This window comes from Solea solea, chromosome 6 (genome assembly GCF_958295425.1).
Source record: "Solea solea chromosome 6, fSolSol10.1, whole genome shotgun sequence".
In the NCBI taxonomy this organism is placed as follows: domain Eukaryota; kingdom Metazoa; phylum Chordata; class Actinopteri; order Pleuronectiformes; family Soleidae; genus Solea; species Solea solea.
The window spans coordinates 7,578,769-7,602,487 of NC_081139.1; the positions used below are offsets into that span (position 1 = coordinate 7,578,769).

Genomic DNA, 23,719 nt, shown 5'->3' on the forward strand with positions numbered 1-23,719 from the left:
GGAATAGAGCAGGGGTTTAGGGCTAGGCATGGAGAAGAAGTGAGGTTAGGGTTAGGGCCAAGATGACCTGGTAAGGCCATATAAAAAGTAAAACATGTCATGGTAAAGGCTATTTTTTGTAGGCGTTGTCGGTTATATTATTCAGCTAAGTCCTTGTTTACTACGGCCCTCAGTACGTCACTTCCATTACATTACATTACATGTCATTTAGCAGACGCTTTTATCCAAAGCGACTTACAATAAATGCATTTAAACATTTGGGTACAAATAAGAGCTAGAAGTAACAAAGAGCTTCACGTAAGCCAAACTATGAAGTGCTAGTCATAAGTGCGATGTATAAGTTTTTTTCCGGCACAGCCCTCCGCAAATTCCCCAAATTCCCAACCTTCACTAGTCTACATGTCGATGTGTCTTTGGTCAAGACACTTAACCCCACATTGCTCTCGACAGCTGTTCCGGCAAAACTGTAGAGTGAAGCAGCTTTGAGTGGTCATCCAGACTAGAAAATACAGACTGTTTACATCATGAGGAGGTTGCGGAAGGGTTTCAGTTGGCTGCAGTATGCAACTTCACCCCGTTTCGTTCTTACAAACTGGTCCTTTAAGACTATGAAAGAATTTTGTTTGTTGTGTTCTCAGATTGTTATTTTCATGGTCACCACAATCTGAACCTCTACTGTGTATTACACTAAAAGAGTAAAAGGTACAAACAACACCGATTTTAAAATATTGAAGTTCTTAAACCTACACAAAAAAGTGTTAGTCAGAATAATCTTGATATGTCACAAGTCATTCAAATCTTTAGTATAATCTCTGTGCTACATTTTAAACACAAGTCACAGTTTAAAATCGTGTGTGTGGATTCCCATCATTGACCAATGTTATATTTTAAAAAACAGATATAAACACTGGTGTTAAAAGACAAATATCTTTACAGTTAATTTTACAGTGCAATTAATTATTATTTTCTTTTACACTGCCAAAAAGGAATCACTAAGAAGGTTAAAAATAATAATAATAATAAATAAGCCTGAAAACGTATCAAGGTGACACTAAAAGGCTCATATCCTCGACACATCTCTTTCACAATTCATCACATTTAGACGCTCTTTGAGGGACGAGGCAGAACCAGCTTCAGCCCAATATCAACAACACACGAAGGCATATAAGAAAGGGGGATCCAGAGAAGCTTGGCATCCCAGCCAGCGCTGTATCTGGTGCGTGGGTAGGCAGCTGTCAGAGCATGCTCCATGCAGCTGGTCACCTTTGTGAGGTCAGAGTCACAAATGGCATTCATGATCAAACGCTGGACCTTGATGTCTGAAAAGAAGACAAATGAACAGATATTTCAAATTAAATATTTGAAATGAACTTGCATTTTTTTCAAGTGTATGCACTATACTGAGTAAAATGGATGCCAGTTCCACAAGCTGTGACCTATTGTTGTCGAGGGTAAATATGTTTAGCCAGAATGTCCATGAGGGTCCCATCAAGGTTACATTCGGACTGACAATATGGGTCCCACCTGTGTTTGGCCCCTTCAAGCCTGTGGCCACGTCGTCCCCTTTCCAGACGACCTGGGTACTAAGTCTTGAAGTGGATACATTTTGCAGGTCCCATACGGTTTCAGTAAATGAAATCAGTAACAACATAGCCCCACCTGTGTCTGCCCCACATGGGCTTCCCACGTTGGGGCTACCATGGAAACCATGGACAAACTTGCTTGGGACCCACATTCTCAGCCCAAATACTGGCTGGGGAGTGTGTGAATTGCATCAATTAAAAAAACAACAACAAAAAAAAAAACACTTGTAAAATCTATATTTGTCAAAAATAGCAAATCTTGAAATCCATAGCAAAAAAAGCACAGTAACACTAATAAATGTGCATTGTACCAAATGATCAAAAGCCAGTAAAAACCAACAAATCAAAATAGAAAACTGACATTTTAGTCTTCTGCATTCTTGAACCTATGTATTTTCCAAATGTTTTCAAGATGCTCTTTGTACTCTTTGTATTTCATTCAGAGAGCTTGCAAACAATCACTTTTAATTGTGGTTTAAAAGTTCAAACAACCAGGTGCTTCAGAGCAGCAGTGTGCTGTAGCGTACGTACACTTATCTAGGTACTTGTCTCCGTAACTGGCTTGGACTTCAGGGCTGAGCTGATTCCACAAGCGATGCAGCTCCCTCTCGAGGGGGTCGAGGCTCGTCACAGCAGTCTTGAAGAACCCCGGCTCAATGATGCAGACGTTGATTCCAAAGTAGTTTATATCTCTCCTGGATACAAAGAAATGTCATGGAGACTCCATACCTACATGTTCATATCTTTTATCACAAACAAATCCATTTGTTTATATCTTTCTAACAAGCTAATCTTTGTAAATGGTAAATCAGATGTAACAAATACTATTACGTGAATAATTTACCAGTACGCACCAACTATAAAGCTATACAAACTGTACAAGCTTTTGTCCATGTTGGACAGAGGCAGGTCAAAGATGGCTCTGAAGCCCAGAGAAAGTGTGTATAGCTTTATAGTTGGTGCTCGCGTCCTAAGCTTATCTGTGCAGCAGGGAAAGATGACCTCGGTTCACAGGAACAGGCAGGGGCAATAATCATGTGTGGGCATTGCCACACATGATTACAAGACTACAAGTGTTTGAAGATAATTGGGCACGTACTAGGTACGAGTAGTGTACAAGTGCATGTGTGTTAAAACAAGCAGTATATGAGAGCAAGTGTTTTTTCCATGACACCACCAAAATCCAAATTTGTCATAAATTTAAATATATGTTTTGGTTTCAACCATGAGACAATAAAGATTGTTACCCCCATCATGGCTTATCCTAATGACGTGAGATTCTCACAGTGAGAATATAGTTGGCTCTTTTAAAGAAAACGAAAAGGCAAACTATTGAGCTGTATTTTGGTTAACAGAATACTGTTCAGAGTCCTAACTCTTACCTGAGACAGTCAGAGAAAGACTCCACAGCAAACTTAGAGATACAGTATCCACCTCCGTTCGCAGCCACTCTCCCCAGCACTGATGCCACATTTACTATACGGCCGCGAGCCTTTTTAATGAGAGGCAGGAAAGTCATGGACATGGCAATCACTCCATTCATGTTGACTTTAAGTGTACTGTGGTAATCCTCCACTGTCATCCACTCTGAAGGACCCATTGGTAATGAGCGTCCAGCATTGTTCACAATACCCCAAAGTCCTACAAAGCCAGCGAGACAAACAGGAGGAAGACGATACTTTGAGTTAGAAAAATGCCTTTAATTAACAGATAAGGGAAGAAGCAAAGTAATCTCTCACCCTTATCGCCAACCTCCTTCTTGGTGAACTCCATTGCTTTCTGGACACTGTCCAGACTGGTCACATCCAGCAGGACCGTCTTCAAAAAAGGGCCCGCCACTCTCTTCAGATCATCAGCCCCCTTTTCTGTGAGACAACCAGCCAGCACACGGAAGCCTTTTCGATCGAGCCTCTTGCACAGCAAGTTTCCAAACCCAGTGTCGCAGCCCGTCACAAACACATACTTGTCAGTGATTTCCTCAATCTCCAGGCTGTCTCTGTACAGCCACACACAAATCCACAACACCACGAAGGTAGCACTGATGTACCACCAAGCATTTTCCCTGAGGGAGAAACAAACAGGAGAGGAAGACAGATAAAGAAAATATTGAAACCTATATTGAAACCTATAATGTTGTAATCTACACCTGACAAAGTATTGTTGATAATGTCACTGGTGCAGCAATTGTATTTCTTACCCTAAAAGGTTGTAAATGGTCTGCGTGTCCATGCTGATTCCAGGGTTAAAAGTAGTTTTGGTGAGCTGGAGGAGTTAGTGCTTGCTGAAACAAACAAAAGCAAAGGCAAATGTTTCAGGGTAAAGCAAACTTTTAAATCTTGATTTGAGGGAATTGAATAAAAAACAGTAAAAAAAAAACAAAAAAAAAACGTTCAGACATTCCAGTAACTGCACAACATACTCCGGTTGACAATAACATAGATATAGTTTGCTTAATTGTTATGATAATGATGGGATACAGTACATTTGTTCACCGAGGGTGCTCAGGGTGCTCATAATACAAAACTGCATTTGGCACATGAGAAATCTTTGGGTAATACTCTTGTGAAAGAAAGTAAGAAAGAAAGGCATTTGTGAGGGGGTAAAACCCAAGGAAGGGGGTTACATTGTTTTGAAGCATGGATTTAATGCCCGTGACAGAGCTGCTTAAGCTCATTGCTGAAAACCTATTAGTTTTCAGGCTCATTGGTGAGAAAAAACAAAAAAAAAATCTATGGGTTATACAGTACTGCTGTTCAATTAAAACACAAATGATGCTGTAAAATTAATGCTTTTGTTTTGCAGCATTTGGAAATGCATGATATGACTGTCTGCTTCTACACAATAGAACAAATACTTAGAGTAAATGCCAGTGCAACACATTTGAAACAGAAAATATAAAAAAAAAACTAATTTAAACGCAGACCAATCTGTGCATAATGCAGAAAATGCAATAACTCGTTATTCAATAGTGAGAGCTCTATGTTTAAATATGTATATCCTACCTTTTACAACTTCTGAGAAGTGATGGACCTCCACAAGTTACCCGTCCTCTTGCCTTTCCCTTTCTGCCCTTTTCTTGTGTCTTAACTCAGAGAAGCTGGTTACAGAGAGGCTTTATCGCTTTGGTTTATCCCTTAAGACAAAACCACAACTGGTAATCCCCAATCCATAATGTGTGTGTGTGTTTAAGAAATTGCAGAAAACAAATCTGTCTGCACAATATGTGTACTTGAAAATCAAAGAACTTATTTTAGCAATTCCAACTTTCAACTGTGGATTTCTTTTACATTGCATCAAGTTTCATTAAGGCAAGAAATATGTTCTGTAAAGCATCTTGTTTTAAGAAATTTGTGATAATACCCGGCACATGTTCCCTTTAAAACCCAAACAATAAATGCTGTATTTTCTGTAACGGCCTGTACCCAGCTCCTACAGCAGAAATGTGGGTTATGTTGCTAATGGCTTATCATTATACAGTACTATTTCTATTCAGTCTAGATGACTAAAACATTTTGCCTAGATACTGAGTGTGAAGCAAACCTTATTATGGAATAACACATTCCATCTGAAGTATGTCATCGGCTTTCTAATCTGACAGTGAGCAAACAATTGAAAGTATAATTATAGTTACCTGCGTAACACGCTTGCTATTACATGTGTAAGCTCAACGGCAATGTGAATCATATGTCCTTTCACGTCACAGATGCCTCAAACTGAATGGTTCCGGTAGAATATTTTATCCACTCATTGCTTTTATGGTTTTAGTAATGGCTTTATTGCATATCACTATATTATCACTTGGCTTCCAATTTTGTGACAGCTATAATCAAGTCAGCAAATCAACAAAATCGTAAAAATATACACTTTCACCTTCATTGAAGCCTCCTCTTTAATTCTCTTTTTGACTTGATTATTATACTGACACCCACTCTGGGTATGGCCATATTGATTATCCTTTTTTATAGACCTTTTTAAATATCCTGCTTTAACTTCCCTCTGTAAATGATGTGGTTCTAGACTTTATTTTTGTAAAACCAATGTTGTGAAGCCTTATGTATACACACAATTTAGTGCAAGATCATAATTATGTGGCCATTTTTATTAAAACAATTGAATATTAATTGACAAACGGTAACAAAAAATTTTGTTTTTAAAAATGTCGACTGTGATGACTATACACAACCCTACAATAAATAAACAGACAATTAGGCATCAGGTGCTGAAAATAAACTTTCGGACAAAATGCTTTTACAATTTACTACATGCAGAAAATGAGGAAGGTTGGGGCCTCGTTATGTTACATATGCAAAACCTTCAGAATTCAATACTGTCATAGACCTTTACATCCAATTAATCAGTTTATCTTCATTGTACTATCAAGACGTATCTTCATCACAGTGTGGTTACCCTGTTTATTCATGTTCTTCAAACAGGAACTTCAGCAGTGATGCTCTGGATGAAATAATCCTCAGCCTCAGCACAATCTGAGAGGTGCGCAAAAGAGCAAAGTCATTGGTGCTTGCAGGTGGCTCTCCGTTTCATTCAATATAGTGACAGCTGTGAACCTTGTATATGTTTTTGGTGAAGTTTAGATGAAGTTTATGAGGATGCAGACTGTAGGTGACCCTTGTGTACATACTCCAGAGCTGTGGCGATCGTTCTCATGTCCATCTCAATACTGCGGGCCCAGTTCTCCACATCACCTATTTCCTGTTCCAAATATAAGTGGAAAAACAAAATCAGTCTATAACTCATTGTCAGGGCCAGACAAACTTTAAACTTTCTGAAGTTTCCTTTCACCTTGTGACGATACAGAATTATAAGCTGGTCAACAGCAGAGCAAGTGGCAACTCATTAATGAATTGCTTTCAGCACCTGTCAAATCCACTCAGATCAAATAGCTGGGTTGAGACCCTTGCATGAATCTTTTTTTGTAATTTAACAGAGTGTATCATAAGATAAAATAGAGGATTTGGCCAGGGTTCACTGGCAGATGATACTATGTTGTATCTGAATGGGGCCATCCTGGTTAAATGAATAATAAATAATAAATAAAGAGCTTATAGAGACCTTCTTGATAAAGTGCATCATACCTTAAGGGCCTGATTGAAACCCTCCACCATACCAATCCATTGAGCAGTTTGTTTGGAGAACTGGCTCGCCTGCACTTGAAGAGTCTTCACCTCATGGTCAAGTTTACGTTGGTTTACGTATGCCTGAGCAACTCTAAAGGAAAACAGAGAAACAGTGTTGTTATACATTACATAATTGAGTATTAAAATGTATTGGACATCCACTAAAGCATACGTTCTTATTTATTTGGTAATCTAAGCCATTCATTTTTCCTGAGATCCTGACATATACTCAGACTACAGCATTCCCTGTCACTACGGGATTTTTGGTCATAATCTCTTTTATACACAAATAGCACAAAAGTCTGTTTAACAAAGTGCAGTCCCACTTTTTTTCTTTAAGCTGATTGTCTTGGTTGCATCACAACTTTCACAATCTTAGAGTACTTTCTGAGCTTTTCACATTTCACACATTGGAACAATTTCACACCACTAGTAATAAATTCCTTCATTTAAATGAAACTGAACTCTCTAATGGAGCCATGTACAGTGTATCAGGTTGGTACTACTGACATTATTGTAAATTAATGTCATGGGTGCAGATACTTGAGTGAGAAGAATCTATCTGATCGTGATAGATTTACTGACTCCTGTGCTCATTTTAAGATTCAGCACCATTAAACTTTGAGCTGTTGGTTGGACTTAATAACATCTGACAACATCACACTGGAGTCAATAGATCCCATCCCAACATATCCATGTCCTCAGTTAATGATTATCATAACAACAATGGCTGAAAACTTTAATTGAATATCAGCCTTATAGTCATTGCATCACAAGAGGTTTGCAACACCCAGAAACAATATATACACACATACACACACTGGGAGTCACTCATATCGAAAAACTAATACGACAGAGCAACTTCCATACCCAACGTTGAGGTGGTCTACCAGAGCCTCTGTCAGACTGGTGGCTGCTGCAATTGCTTCACGCCTGCGTCTTTCTGTATCGAAATCCAAACGACAACATAGATAATCAGATACTGTTGACATAGATGTGATACAGGGGTTTGCTTGTAGCACAGGTTAGCATCACAGCTAGTCTACAGCAGCCACTCACCCTGAAGCTCTTTCCGCTCATTTTGCTTCGCCTGGTGCTCCTTCAGTAGACGGGACAACATCCTCACTGGTCAATGAGACTTGTTATAAAGCTTTTTTTTCTCTGTGGGCTATCTAAATAACATGATATTTCTTTATATGCCGAGACAGTGGCGATGCTAACAGCAGACAGTCACGAGACCAAGCTCGAGAGTGTCACATGTGGGCGTGTTCAAAATGGCGCTGTCTGTTATCTTCGTCATTGATGTAATGTAATAATAAATGTGTTATAAAAACAAGAAGTGTAGAAAACAAACTACGCCATGCACTTTATTAAATTACTAGTTATGAATTGTTGTTTATGATAACATCAAGTAATTCATGATTATGTTTTAAAATACCGTTTCAGATTAAAACATTTAAAAATAAAAGCATGATAATTAATAGCATTATTTAATTATTTGCAATTTCTAAACGCTCAGTCACCATACACGTGTAGACTAATACAATCGGTGGTAGAAAATGAACAAATAATGCAATAATACAATAAAATGCGCACCACAAGTAAGTAATTTTTGCAATAATAATAACAACAATAATAATTGTTGTTATAATAACATACTTACTTTAATATTATTCATCACTGGGGAAGTGCTGCATTTCTTCAGGAATATATATGTATTTTGCAAAAAATATCAATGGTAAGTTTGATTATTGTGGTGTTTTTATTTTGAAAAACTTTGACGGGAAATTGGGCGCCGTCCTAGCTAGCAAGCTAATGGAACACGGGGCTGTGTTGATGGCATCAGGCGGCTACCTGTCAACGTTATAGGCGTCGCTGAATCTAAAGTCTGTGTGGCTCTTTATCACCTGCTTACATCAGGTACGCACATGTCGTCGTTCACTGTGCGATAATCTATAATTTCCTCTAACGATCGATCGAAGCAGCTGAAGGAGCCGGCTGCTGTTAGCATCACTAATGTTAGTTGACGCTAGAGCTTCGGTGTTCAGTACGACGCACGCAAAGTTGCACCTGGTGGTGGAATTTCTCAATCTCTGTGGAAATTCTCAAGAACTATTATAGTCAGGAATACACCTGAAAATACCACCTGGAAAACCGATGTTTTAAGTTGTCTTGACAAGTAATCTCCTGGCTAACCCTCCTGCTAACCTGGCAGCCAAAGCCTTACGTAGCACGAAGGACTGCCTTAGTGTTGAATGTTATCTTATGTTGCTTTTTGATCCATTACATATTCTTCTATAGCTACATGAATGTAACCAGCTCTCCCGGCATTAAATTGTTTACTTTTCCGTACTGTGTCAAGGGATATTATGAGATATATAAGAATAGAAAGGAAGGCTTAGTGGGATTTAATTTAGCCAGGTTACGGAAGGGATTGTCTGTTATGGAAGGCACTTGAAACTGGTGAGACCAGACCAACTGTGACAGCAATATCTGTATAATGTTGCCTTATAAATTATTCTGCAATATCCCCCACACCTGTATTTATATGAATGCATATTTGTGTTATGGGATTGCTGTGTTTTTATGGGATCACTGTGGGCTCCTTGTTTAATCACTTGGACCTGGAGTACTTAATTAGAGAGAAAGCGGTGGACTTTTTGATCAGATTGTCAAGAACGATCTCGGAAAGCGAGAAAATGTCTGAGGAATGGAAAAGGAGTATAGTGGTACTGATTTTCAAGAACAAGGGTGATGTGCAGAATTGTAGTAATTACAGAGGTATAAAGTTGATTAGCCACATCATGAAGATGTGGGAAAGAGTTGTTGAAGCTCTTCAGGAAAGTGGTGTTTAGTAGTGTTGTTTAACAGCAGTTGGCATCTGTAATGTTGCCTCACTGCTGCTGCCTTCTTCATCCATTGCTTCATCTCTTGCCACTGAATTACTTAGTTCACCTGCTTGTTTGTTTTTGGATTGTTATGGCAGCTTTAACCATCCACAACGTTGCACGACTATCTTCTTTTTATTCTTCCAACACTTTCCCCTTTTTAATCAGTCCATATCCTAACATCCACAATAAAGACCTTTTAATGCTTCAATCCATTAAAATATCTGTGTATTTTCCATGATAATGGAGAGGAGTAGGCAGAGAGTGGAGCATCCCAAAGTAGAGGAAGAGGCATCGCCGTGGTGCTGTTTCTTATTTCTTTGTGCGTGTGTTTTTCATGTCTCTGGTCTTGTTGTCATTTCATGTCTTGCACTATGCTGCAATGCAAATTGTGGTAGATCTTGTTTGGACATATAAAGTTGAACTTGAACAGCAAGAAAGACACAAAGGTCACAGTAATGCAACATTGTGGGTGCCAACTGTGCTAAAACACCAAAAACAAAAAGTTAATTTGAATCTTTCCTCTTCACTGTAATATCACAGCTATGTGTATTGGTTAAGACTTGTGATTCCATATTTGTTTCCACTACCTCAGCAGCCTAAATATCTATTGACTCTTTAATTACGTTACCTGCATGGGACATCCCATGTTTACATTTGATCTGTCTGTTTGCAGTTGTTGCAGTCAAATAAGACTGCTGGGTTATGGAAGAGCCATGAAGGCCCAATTGCAAGTCACAGGTAAGTTTATTATTACAAAATCAAGACGAGAATTACAGTAATTACAGTAATAAGTCATGTTTGATTTTGGCAGGCTATGGGTACTGGGTAGATATGTTCTAGAAGGAAAAAGTCTGAAAAATAACTCTTACAATGTGAGTGTTACTGTGTTCAGAAGTAGACTTACAGTATGGCCATATACATATGGTGGTCATTTTTTTCATTAAAGACCCTCTGTTTTTCATATTATGTATTATTTGTTTGCATTTCTAGTGCTTTCAGCCAGGCTGAAGGAAAACAAAAAGACCTGGTTTGGACCCAGTCCATATGTGGAGGTAGCTGTGGATGGCCAGTCGAAAAGGACAGAGAAGTGCAACAACACTCACAGTCCAAAATGGAAGCAGGCCCTTACAGTGTAAGTCGACTCTTGTGATTGTGGTAGCAGAAGAAGCAATTGGCAACAACTAGCCGATTACCGTGTGCTGTGCTCGTTCAAAATTCCGATATTATTTGAACACATTTATTTTAAGCATGACATCTGAATAAAAAGAGAAGGCCAACCACACAATCCATGCATCCAACACTACTTTGTGATGACTGTTTTGGCTGTACCATCAAACGGGCTTAGTGTGTATAATTATTTTAACAACTGTTAAATAAAATTAATGGCCCAACCACATTGTATCCTACCATAAACACAGTTTTAGTAGCAGAGTAATTTCTCTCAGACTCCATCAAATCTGAAATAGTTTACGTTGTTACCCAAAATGTATTAGACAGCCGTCTAAACCCTCACATTTTCTTACTTTTCTAAAGAATTGTGACCCCGGTCAGCAAGCTCATCTTTCGTGTATGGAGTCACCAGACACTGAAGGCAGACATTCTGTTGGGAATGGCCACACTGGAGATCCTTGAGACCCTCAGAACCAATGACCTGAAATGTGAGTTCACATTACTTTCTGTGAACTATTTTTTCCATTTGTAAGTAAGATCTTGGATTTGAATTTGGTTTGGATCAGAGGTGATCGTCATGTCTGTAAAGGTTCTTAGTCATCCGGGTCAAAGTCATCTTCAGTAGTTAGCTGAACTAACTACTGAAGATCATAGGGGATGATTCCCACAGAGCATTATTAGGCAGTCAGGAAGTACCTCCCACTGCATGACAGCTATTTCAGGACAATAACAAGTTATATCCCTTGTAATTTTGCTGTCAGGGTTTGTTCAGCGGTTATAACCAGCAGATGCTGTACACATTTAAGACCCTGTACACACTTATGCCTAAATGCCTATACTGGATTTGTTATGGGATTGCTTTATTGGGCTTTGATAAGCTTAGTACTGTTTTGATAAGCTCAACATGTTGACTATGTTTCCTTACTAGTGAGTGAGGTGGTGCAAACACTGCAGCTGTGTTCTGACAGAGACCCCCAGGATGTTGTAGGTGACCTGTCAGTCTGTCTGGATGGCATGCAGGTGGATCCTGAATCGTTCAACCCTGCACAGAGAGATTATGGTAAGGAATGAATAAGGAACCACACAAAGAGTTTAAATATGAGGTTGAACACAGTTAGGAATAGATAATTAATCATCAAAAACGTACTGAGATTCGTCCTGTCTCTTTATGCTTCTTAGTCATCAGTGATTTATAAAATAAAAATGTAAAAAAAATACCTATGCCAGCTCTGAAGTATGGTCTGAATGGTAATAATTATCAATCATTTATGAATGCTCCTAAGAATGAAGTAGGTGACATGTCAAATCACTAGATGACACAGCAGCAGTGAGTAATTAGGTGAGGTTGAGAGATGTATGTCTTAGTGGACTGTGTGGCAACTCAGACCTGTTAACTTTGACTGCTTCTTATATGATAAGAAGCAGATGCAGAATTCCTCCAGATAATAAGACATTGAAAAATAAAAAAAAAATGAGGCAAAACTGTTTTGCCGGTTCATTGCTGGAGGTAAATCTAAAGTTGATTGTGCACTGTATAATGTCGGTGGGGATGAGTGCATTTTCTCTGCAGTCATTGTAGTTCTAGCTATATTAGGAAGAGCCCTTGTTACGCCACTATTGCTTATTTACACTGAACCAAATGAGCTGGCATACTGCCGCTCTAGTATTTAGATAACATGCTTGCATTCTGGCGCAAATAAACCTGCCAGTTACAAACAAATTTGCTTTTATGACAGAAAACCCCAATGCATATGTCACAGGCCACAGACAAATCTGTTGGCAACTGTAAAATGTTGCTTTTATGACACATCTGGATCACAATTATTATCCAAATATATTATCGAAGGATCTTTATCTATACCAACTCTTTTCGGTGGGTTTAGAATATTCAGAAAGCTGATTTGCTGATCTGATTTTCTTTAGTATTTGTCTTTTGTACTGTAGTTATTGAACACTACAAATGATTGGTGTTTCAGTTAACCTTGCCAATAGGCTGTAGTTCCTGAATATATTTTCTTTAATTTTCTGTCATTCTAGCTGCTGTTTCAAATGGGAATGTGGAAGAAAATGGTGACGCTGGAAAGAGGTTTAAAAACGTTTCATTGTCGACCTGTACATGCATTTTGTATTTGTTTTGTAATACAAAAACACATTAGTTTTAAATTTAATTTGGTAACTTTTGAGTAGATAATAAATACACTATACCTGCATATTGTCAGACATGTTCATTTTCACATTCATCTTCACAGGTCAAGCATAGACACGTCTCTCTCCAGTGACTCAGAGGAGTGGGTCATTGTACCTAATGGCCTCACTGTCAACGATTCGGCCCCTTTTTCCCAGTCCCCAGGAGACTCCACTGCCTCACATCCTCCCAGACCAGCCGGACCTCCTCCTCCACCTCCAACACCTCAGAGACCTGCCGCCTCTCCAAGTATGGAAAACATGACATATCAAAGTGACATCAGAGACTTAACAATATATTAGGTCACAGGTAATTTGACGTACTGGTTACACCGGGCTTTTCACATTCTCACATACCACAGATCTTTCAGATACGGAAACACAATCTGCCCTTTTATAGTTTAATTCAGATTACTATATACAGGTGGGAAACTTAGCTTGAAGTCAGACAGACATGACGAAAGACCATCTGAGATAAAATAGGAGAGTAAGTAGAGCAAGTTTACTGTATAGGAAGGAGTATGTGTTTCTGTTACCCTGGTAAGAAGGCGTTCTTAATCTTAAAACCATACTTAATAAAGGACCTATTAGTCAAAGATGCATCAGAGGCATCTAGTCCATTTTTACTGATGTCCTCAAACTTTAGTCATTATCATTGCTCTCCTCCACAGCCTCCTCCAGCAGTTCTTCTCCTAGTGAGCTGAGTGACGGTCCGGCCTCTGATGGCTCCTGTCAGATGTCTGCCAGTGGAGTTTCAGATCAGCCGGGTGATTCCAGGGCAGCAGCCACAAATTCTTCGCAGACAGCGTGTGGTCCCAAACCAGGTCCCTCTGACCCAGCAGCTCTGGCCGCAGCAACCCCGAGAATCACACCCTTAAACAATACTCCACTGCCACCAGGGTAAAAAGAACAAGGCAGTGCACTTCATTGTTGACACTCTTAGTAGGTAGGACTGGGCATATGACAAAAATCTCACCCAGATATAGGTATGTCATATCCAAACAATTATACATTTCACTATATACCAAATTGGATGGATGGATCACTAAACATTGTGTGACTGTGAAAGAGCAAAATCAATGTTTTTTAAAACTCAATATATGCATAACCCTATTTATAGATATTGTACATACCAGATCTGAAATAATGTCTCTTTATTGGATTATTCACCTTAACTCTGTGTCTCTCAGTCACCTTTCAAAACCTTCTTCTTCTGTGCTTACTCAATTCTGCTGACTGCAGGTGGGAACAAAGGGTGGACCTAAATGGTCGGGTGTACTATGTGGATCACATTGAGAAAAGGACGACCTGGGAAAGGCCCGAGCCTCTGCCTTCAGGGTATCAAAACCCTTTTTTAATATTTTGTATATCCTCAATACAAACACGATTCTTGATTTTCTCTTTGGGACTATGCAATTTTAATTTACCATGGAATTAATCCCAGATTAGTGGAGACATATCTAACTTTTTGTATTTATCAGCTTCAATATCAACGATGCAGTTCCAGTAGAACTGTGTGTTCCTGTGTTAGGGAGATGCTGCATTGTGAAATCAACACTGACATCTCCTCTCTATTTTCTGCAGGTGGGAGCGCAGGGTGGACCCGATGGGTAGGGTGTACTTTGTCGATCACATAACCCGAACTACAACATGGCAGCGTCCCACACAGGAGTCAGTGCGTAACTATGAGGAGTGGCAAAACCAGCGCAGCCAGCTTCAGGGAGCCATGCATCAGTTTAACCAGAGGTTTATCTATGGGGTGAGAGCAGTCACATTCTTTGTTACGGGATTAGCTATTTTCATTGTTCATGAAATAGCTTGATGCTTTGTCACCAATAATTGTCCGCCTTGCGTTAATTATAGAATGAAGTGGATAAGAGGCCTACACACTGTATAAATATTATGGCTAATGTATAAGCAGTTTATCAACTTTCCTGATGTAAATTTTCTGGTTGAATTTATTTCACTAAAGGTGAGCATAAAGCATAAATTATAATTGATTATACCTTTTCCAAAAAAATGGGCATCCTCTAAATATCATCTCAGCACCCTGCAGGATAAAACTACTGCCCTCTTGAGAGTATCCAATAGTTCTGTTGTTTCTTCTTCTCCTGCATCATGGTTTTCAGTAAAGGGAATTTAGTAATAAACTGTTGTTGTGTCCTCTCTTCTGCTCAGCTTCAAGACCAGTTGACAGCTACAGCCAATAAAGAGTTTGACCCGATGGGGCCACTGCCACATGGTTGGGGTAAATATGACTGAGCATTTAGTTAAGTTGTAGTCACTGAAATGTAGATTGGTTGCTAAGGCTATGCTTTAGTAGACATGTATAAAGATGATTTAAAACTGAAGAAAATATGTAATGCATTTTTTTATTGCCAGAAAAGAGAACAGATACCAATGGCCGGGTGTATTTTGTTCATCATCCAACTCGGATGACACAGTGGGAGGATCCCAGGAGGCAAGGGTAAGTGTGTTTGTATTGTCATGCTAATAGAATAATGAAAAGCATTGTCATTGGGTCACTTAGTGGTTCTACAGATTAAGCACGATTACCTGAATTGTACTTTCACTTTACCGCCTGTGAGTGGCACTAATCTGTCATCCATCTGTGAAGAAGTGTGTAAACAGATTTACAGACTGTCTTATGTTTATACCATTTGCTCCCTGTATAACAGCAATGGGACATGATTGATAACAGCATTTGAGACTTTAACCTCAAGCGTGAAGCCAAATGCAGAAATGGCTGCCTCATCAAGTAAAAATAAAAATTAAACCCCTAGAAACCTTTTGAAACTTCATAGTAGTTTGACACAAACACACACAATTAGCCTTGCAGTTATGGTTATATATAAATATATAAATATAAATAATTTAAGAAGTATGGTTTCAAAGACATTGGGCTGTTTTAAATGTCTTGCAACTGATTTCTCTAAACTCTACCTACACTGAATCATACAGTAAATAAACTATTACTAATGAGGAAACTATGGGTGCAAAAGGGAAAGGGTATGTGAGTGAACACTGCTTTAATGAACCAGACTGTTGGGCAATATATTAGAATAGCTGCTTGTTATATCTCAAGGGCATATTCAATCAATTCTTTTTACTTTTGTGGTTAATATTCCTTTTTACATTTCCCTCCTGTATTTATATATACCTCTGTATTCTATGTTTTTTTAATTAAAAAAATAATATAAACATTTTGTAAACTTAAAAATAAAGATGTTTGAAGATTTTGAATTAGATTTGATCAAATATATCAGAAACCCCAACAGCAATATTTTTAGGAATGTATAATTTTGGCACAAATTGAAAACCACCAATTTTGCCCCTCAGTTTCACTTGTAATGCCTGCATTGTGTCATCAATCAGCTGTTGGTTTTATGCATTTATATTGTTCAGGCTGCTGAATGACAAGCCCCTGCCAGAGGGCTGGGAGATGAGATTCACTGTAGATGGCATTCCGTACTTTGTAGACCACAACAGGCGAACCACAACCTACATTGACCCACGCACTGGGAAATCTTCACTGTAAGTTATTGGAGTGCTGGTGTAACGAGTCTGAATGTACTCTCTGAGTAATTATTAAAGTAACCTGAACATAAGGAGACATTGGATGAGTTTATTAACAATATACTGTAACAGAAGGAGTCCTACCTGTAAAATTATTTGAATTAAATCAATTTAATACATTATTTTGTATATTTTGAGGGCCAAATTAAGTGGATTATTTACATAAATTGGTCATTTTGCGGCAGGTTAGATTGGCAGGTTGGGGAGAAATGTTTGGAAAGTGAAGCTGTGGTCCAAATAACCACTTTTCTATGCTTTTACATATGTTTGAAATTCTTTGGTTTGAAGTTAATTTAGAAAGTAGTTTGGACCAAGGCTGAGTTGATTAAATAAATAAAATAGATTTTTCAAGTGATTAGTGGTCGTGTATTCAGTGCTCATAGCGTTCAATGTTGATAAGCCGACACAAAATGGCAGCCTTTTTGCACTTTTTATGCATCTTTTCAAAGAGATACATGTACATGCAAATGTTGTTGCTTATCTGACATTGATACATTTTTCTGATCTTTTCCACAGTGAGAACGGGCCACAGATAACCTATGTCAGGGACTTTAAAGCCAAAGTGCAATACTTCAGGTTCTGGTGTCAGGTATGTGTCAAATGTACATCCCATCACACGTGCTCAAAGGCTTTATCTCTCATGATAAAGTTCTTGGTTCTTATGTAACTGGTTACAAGTGCTGATACAGAACTGTAAAAACATCTGCTTCAGAATCATTTGTCTGTTATTTGAATATAAAAATATGAATTACAAATTGCGTAGCCCAGTTGCTGGGTTTGTCTAAAATGTGGATATTTATATGTTTCTATTTTTTTTTCCTATTGCAGCAAATGTCAATGTCTCAGCACATAAAGATTTCTGTTACCCGAAAGACCTTGTTTGAGGACTCATTCCAGCAGGTGATCATTTGTCCTGTTTGTGTAGTCAATGCTCAAGTTTTGTCTCGAGGAGGTTTTTTTAACGGTTATTCTTAATTTGCGTTCAAAGATCATGAGCTTCCACCCTCAAGATCTGAGGCGGAGACTATGGATTATATTCCCGGGAGAGGAGGGGTTGGACTATGGGGGTGTGGCCAGGTGAGTTCAACTGAATTTCTTTTGTCATCAGTTCCAAATGTAAGCGTGAATCATGTGGGGTGTGTTTTGCCCACATCACCCTTTGTCACAAAATGTATTGAAATAATTACATAGCATCTTGTGATGTTTTAAAATCCCGATCTACAAGATTTTGCTCAACAGTGCACTCAAGTACTGTTTTGTCTTCTGTCGTTTTATCTACAGGGAGTGGTTTTTCTTGCTGTCTCATGAGGTACTGAACCCCATGTACTGTTTGTTTGAGTATGCTGGCAAGGACAACTACTGCCTGCAGATCAACCCTGCCTCTTACATCAACCCTGATCACCTCAAGTACTTCAGGTTCATTGGACGCTTCATTGCCATGGTAACTGAAACACATTGTCGTCATATTGCTAATTGTTGTGCCATCAACATTTAAACACACAGTGAAGATGCCATGATCCATTTGGCACAGAATAAAACAACCGTTCACCCTACAAACCTGCGTTTCTTTTTCAGGCGCTGTTCCACGGCAAATTCATCGACACAGGTTTCTCTCTGCCCTTTTACAAGCGCATCCTGAACAAACCTCTTGCTCTCAAAGATCTGGAGTCCATAGATCCAGAGTTTTACAACTCACTCATTTGGATCAAGTATGTTTGGGGAAAGAACACTGAATGTTTAATTTGATGTGTAGGGCTGTGTACTGAACTCTTCTTTTTAATGATATAATCAAATTCTTAGTACTCACTTATGCTCTCGCATTAAATATATCTGTGCCAAATTTAGGTATATGATGGCGCATCTAAGTGAAGAGACTAATATGTACTCTGAGCTGTTGGAGCTGCTTTGCTTCTTTCTGTGAGCATGAGGCTGTTTATTCTGGTATAATTGAGAATTGTGGGCTAAATGTACCGTTTACTTGTGAATGAAACACATTCCAAATTGTATTGGTGGGTTGATGGGAAGGGTTACAATGAAATGTTGGTCATCTGCTGTTGTACATCCTTGATTATCTTATATTGAAAGTACACAGTAATGGATATTCAATTGTGGAGCTGTAGTATTCAAACAGAGGTATATGGATATACTTATATATAGTATATCTATATATATATATATATATATATATATAGCGAACCAATGTTTTTTTTCCTAGTTTAACCTTGTTAATTCTGGTAATGACTCTGGCCCTGCAGGGATAACAATATAGAGGAGTGCGGTTTGGAGATGTTCTTCTCAGTTGACAAGGAAATCCTGGGGGAGGTCACCACCCACGAGCTGAAAGCAGATGGAGGTAACGTCCTAGTAACTGAGGAAAACAAAGAGGAATACATCAGGTACAACAAACACGTCCTTGTTTGCTTCTCAGCCAACACACTCTCAAGCTGGACTGGAACCTTTGCTCTGTTTATCTTCTCATCTTCATTTATTTTCAGATTGGTGGCAGAGTGGAGGCTTTCCAGAGGTGTGGAGGAGCAGACTCAGGCATTCTTTGAGGGATTTAATGAAGTTCTGCCCCAGCAATACCTTCAGTACTTTGATGCTAAGGAATTAGAGGTAAGGACATATTTATGGTATTTTTGTCCTCAGTAACACAGATTCCAACAGCCAGTTCTGTGTACAATGAAAACAATTCTTCCTTCTTGTCTGTAGGTGATGCTTTGTGGTATGCAGGAGATAGACCTGGTGGATTGGCAAAGAAACACGATCTACAGGCACTACGCCCGAAGCAGCAAGCAGATTCTTTGGTTCTGGCAGGTTGGTCTATACCAGTGATTCCAAAACTGGGGTTGAAATTGGCACCTAAACATTCCGTAGTGTGATTAATTGTTAAAATGTGCAACACTGAATTTAAGTGCAAGTACTTAAGTATGATCTATTGACAGTTTGTGAAGGAGATGGACAACGAGAAGAGGATGCGGCTGCTCCAGTTCGTAACAGGAACATGCCGCCTTCCTGTGGGTGGTTTCACTGACCTGATGGGTATGTAAACACACACACACACACGCATGCACAGCATGTTATTTAATGTTCTTAATGCTTGTTATTGATGATTATAGGGAGCAATGGCCCTCAAAAGTTCTGTATTGAGAAAGTGGGCAAAGACAACTGGCTTCCACGAAGCCACACATGGTAAGTTCAGCTGTTCTGCGTCTGCTTGTATACTCACCCAAACAACTAGTTTAGGCTATTTGCCAAATCCCACATCCACATACAGTAGATACAGAATGAAACTCTTGTGACCAAACCCACTTATGATTCAACTTCTTAAGTACTAAGTCAACTCTTCCTTTGTTGAAAAGGCTTAGATGTAGAGAATCGGAATATAGTGTAGTCTCAGTTTGTTGTGTTTATTTAGTAGATGCTCACGTGCAGTATCATTCAGGAAGCATTGGCAGGTTATGTCACGAAATAATTATAGAAGCACGCAACAAGAAGGAAAGGAAACTCAAATATAAGGCTAATAATAAAAAACAGCTAGGCCCTTTTTTCAGTAATGCATAATTTGCTGACATTAGATAATATACATATTATTTCTGATTATTCTTTCTTGATCATTAGCTACTTCATTTCCTTTTTGTGTGATTCGATTGCATTTGATTGCATTTATCCTCTGGTTTGTTGACTCCAGCATTGAGATTCTGTCTCTTTTATCCACCTTAGCTTTAATCGTTTGGACCTTCCTCCTTACAAGAGCTACGAGCAGCTGAAGGAGAAGCTCATGTTTGCCATAGAGGAGACAGAAGGCTTTGGGCAGGAGTGATGCCACAGTAAGAGCAGGAGCAGCACGATCGGGTGGAGGAGACACCCATTTCAGGATAAAGCACTTTCAGATTGTGATTGCAGCCAGGAGACACATATATACGTATTGGTAGATGGCTGTGATTTCTTTTTTAATATGTTTCTGTCACACTAACATATGCAGTCTTAAAGATTTGTAAGATATTTAGTTAGATTTATTTAATTTGTCAATTAGCTTGACAAGACTCCTGTGACACGGGCTTACGAGGGTTCACCCCCCTATGACTAGTTTGTCTCTAATCTAGCTGATCTCATTTACCTGCTCAACCCACTGAGCAGGTGTGGAGACGGAGGAGACGTCTTTCTCACTCTGTCACGTCTGCACTTGCTCGATATTACGCAAGTGCAGTTTCTACATGTAAATCTGTGAATCTTTGCAGTAGAATATTTGAAGCGCCGCCTGTTAGGTCTATGCATAATTAATGGTTATGGGGGGAAGAAAAAAAACAACACATTTGTGCATTTTGAATTGAGATAAAAGGGTACATATCTAGAAGCAACTTAAAAGACACATATGTACTTTGGGGTCTGTCTGACTTTTTTGTTCTTGAATGGACAAATTATTTTTTTTCCCCCAGTAGCGGAATGGACTGACTCTCATAGCAAATACTTTTTTAAATGACTTTTGATAAATAAATAAATAATCATGCTATTTTTATTATAATTTTCTTTTATTTTGACAGGTTGATTTTCTTTCCTAAGTAATGGCATCAAATCTAAAAACATAGTTGAGCAGTATGAGACCATTGTGATTGTTCTTAAGAGAGGTCGTATTTTTTTTTTAATGTGCAATAGTTTTGTAGAAAATGTTTTGTCAGTAATGGAATCAAACAACAGTTTGAATTTTTTTTTTTTAAAGCACCTTGCCAAGTTTGTGCATATACTTTAGATCTAAATTCCCATTATGAAATATGGCAGAACGGATTTGTTTGTGATTTGCGTGGGCAAACTTTGCCTTCCCTAAATGGTCTGCTATTTATTCAGTACATTATTAGCCTACGTGACTATGATAGACACTTTTCTTTCTGAGTTTCTAAGTGTGTGAGACTTGGGAGTGTGAAGTATTGTAAGTCTCTCAATAATCATGAGATTTTACTGATGATTTGCTGGATCACTGATACCCACTGAATGGTTGCAGTTTAAGTATTACCTTAGAGCCTGAATGAAGAGACACAATCATAAGCATCTATGTAAATATTCTTAAAGATAGAAAATATGTTAATGTGTGTATATATATACATTTAAATATATACATATATACCCACACAGTGGAACCCTCCCCCACCATGATTTGGAGACTTTTGGAGGTGCTGTATGTAAAATATGTCACTGCAATCCCCATTCAAAACATTGGAGAAGTTGGACTGCCACTCACGGGACATTTTCTAAACACTCGATCTGCACGTAAACTGATCGTTACACTGAGTTCATGCACAAACACATACACACACATAACTGCCCCACTGTTTATTTAGTTTTTATAAACACTGAACCACTTTCATCAATTTCCACGTGCGTCAGCAACAGGTGCAGATTGAAAGTGAGTTTGCTTTAGAATGGCAGCAGAGAAGTATCATCATGTGAAAAAAAACAGGACACGTGACAATAACGTACCGTAAAAACATTATATATGTTAGATATCCATTGACAGAGTGTTTGTTAATGTTGAAGTTCTGTGAGCAGCATTACCAGAAGGGTCAGACGTGGGTAGCGCAACAGACAAAAACACCAAACCAAAACATAGACGGAGCTTGTAGCGGGCTAATAAAAATCTCTTTTGTGAATATACACAATTCAATTCAACATTTCCTTCATCTCTGATGACATTATTTTATATCTTAATGTAATACATTTCTTACGTATAGCACCTGATTTAAATAATTTAATAGTAATTGGCCCTAGTTTTATAGGGTGTGAGGTATTTCAAGTTTTGCAGAAATAGTGTATTTCATGGCTTTGCCCAAACATAGTTTCACTAATTAAGCTTCTTTTTGAGTTTCAAGGCAAGTATCGTTTCAACAAAAACTCTACAGAGACGGTCTACCATAGCTTTTTTTTCCGCAAAGATCAAGGATGATCAGTAATTACACACATTAATTGTCACTGTTTGACTTTTAAAATGTAAACAAAGAAGTAGCTTTTAAGTAAAAATTTAGTGATATTTTATCATTGAAAATATATTCACAGATTTGTCCTCTTAAGCAGTTTTTTTTTTGTAAGGAAACCAGGTCTTAATATTTCTTAGAGATGTTTCACTCATCACTGCTGTTTCAAATGTTTTATTAACAGGGCAAAGATACTAGGTTGTTCTGTTTGTAGACAGTATTGTCTCGTGTTACTGTGTATTCCTTTGTCTTCTTTGCTTAATATGAGACGAGCCAAATCTATTAATTGTAATGTGATCTTTTTAATGACTCAAAGTCAGTAGTGTGATTATGTGGTGTGGTGTGGTGCATCATTGCAGGCTATAATATAAAAATGTATCCCAGATGATTGAAAATGTGTAATTACGACTAAGTTTCACTAACATTAGTTTACAGGAAAAAAAATGAAGGCAAGGAAGTTTTTTTTATACAGTTTTATTTAGCTGGTAATGAATAAAATGCTGGTTGTTCTTACTGACTGAAGCTCTTTTTGCCGCAGATTGGCAGTAATTGAATGCACGTGTGCATACATGTACAGCATTTGGTGTGTTCTTACTGGTATACTGACTTATTGCTTTCATTGCTTTTTTTTATGCAGACCATAAAACAAATAAAATCTTGATTAAAAAAAAAAATAAAAAAGTTGAATATGTTTAACAGATTACTATTAATGATGTAGCACACTGACCCACCAAACTGACTGAATTAACCACTTCACTGTTGAATCACTGCTGTGTTTCAAATAATTTGGCAGTTACATGTTTAGAAATTATGCAAAGTAGTGGTCTAGTTGTTCTGATTGCATTGTAAATCATGATGAGGATGCTTCATTTTATTTTTTATTTTTTTGAATCTCTAACTCTTTTCTAATTCGTGGAAATCAGTGGTAGAATACTATTTATTTTGAAAATTGGTTTCATGTAAGAATGAACTGGATTGATTGTAATAAAAATGATTTTAATACTGGGCTTCTGCAGGTGATTTACCATATTTGTTATTTGTGTTTGTATTTTGCTCTTGAATAAACATAAGGTTATAATTGTTATTCATATTGTCCTCTAACAATATATAGGCTAGGTTATGCTTTCTCAAACAAAAACTATATATTATTTCTACATGTATCTTTATAGATTACATTTCCATTTTAAAAACATTACATTTTTTAGATAATCTTT

General features: G+C 38.1%; 3 protein-coding genes across 3 annotated transcripts; 1 reads left to right on the top strand and 2 right to left on the bottom strand.

Moving 5' to 3' along the window:
• Positions 1-781: 781 nt before the first annotated feature.
• Positions 782-5,520, bottom strand: rdh5 (retinol dehydrogenase 5 (11-cis/9-cis)). Its single transcript, XM_058631619.1, has 6 exons — positions 4,586-5,520; positions 3,781-3,864; positions 3,323-3,645; positions 2,966-3,224; positions 2,115-2,278; positions 782-1,319 (listed from the first exon to the last, which is right to left on the bottom strand). The coding sequence occupies exons 2-6, from the start codon at positions 3,810-3,812 to the stop codon at positions 1,099-1,101; spliced, it is 999 nt and encodes a 332-aa protein (XP_058487602.1). The 5' UTR covers positions 3,813-3,864; positions 4,586-5,520; the 3' UTR covers positions 782-1,098.
• Positions 5,521-5,661: 141 nt separating this feature from the next.
• bloc1s1 (biogenesis of lysosomal organelles complex-1, subunit 1) lies at positions 5,662-7,978 on the bottom strand. The gene is made up of 4 exons (XM_058631620.1): positions 7,778-7,978; positions 7,589-7,661; positions 6,677-6,809; positions 5,662-6,293 (listed from the first exon to the last, which is right to left on the bottom strand). The coding sequence occupies exons 1-4, from the start codon at positions 7,836-7,838 to the stop codon at positions 6,183-6,185; spliced, it is 378 nt and encodes a 125-aa protein (XP_058487603.1). The 5' UTR covers positions 7,839-7,978; the 3' UTR covers positions 5,662-6,182.
• Positions 7,979-8,500: 522 nt separating this feature from the next.
• On the top strand, positions 8,501-23,512 carry itcha (itchy E3 ubiquitin protein ligase a). Its single transcript, XM_058632040.1, has 24 exons — positions 8,501-8,638; positions 10,283-10,347; positions 10,600-10,741; positions 11,143-11,267; positions 11,708-11,839; positions 12,817-12,865; positions 13,029-13,213; positions 13,635-13,863; positions 14,206-14,301; positions 14,548-14,722; positions 15,142-15,211; positions 15,346-15,430; positions 16,369-16,497; positions 17,056-17,128; positions 17,368-17,439; positions 17,528-17,616; positions 17,821-17,980; positions 18,115-18,248; positions 18,795-18,935; positions 19,035-19,155; positions 19,252-19,356; positions 19,485-19,581; positions 19,659-19,731; positions 20,263-23,512. Exons 2-24 carry the CDS (start codon positions 10,323-10,325, stop codon positions 20,360-20,362), a joined length of 2,607 nt encoding a protein of 868 aa, XP_058488023.1. The 5' UTR covers positions 8,501-8,638; positions 10,283-10,322; the 3' UTR covers positions 20,363-23,512.
• Positions 23,513-23,719: the final 207 nt, after the last annotated feature.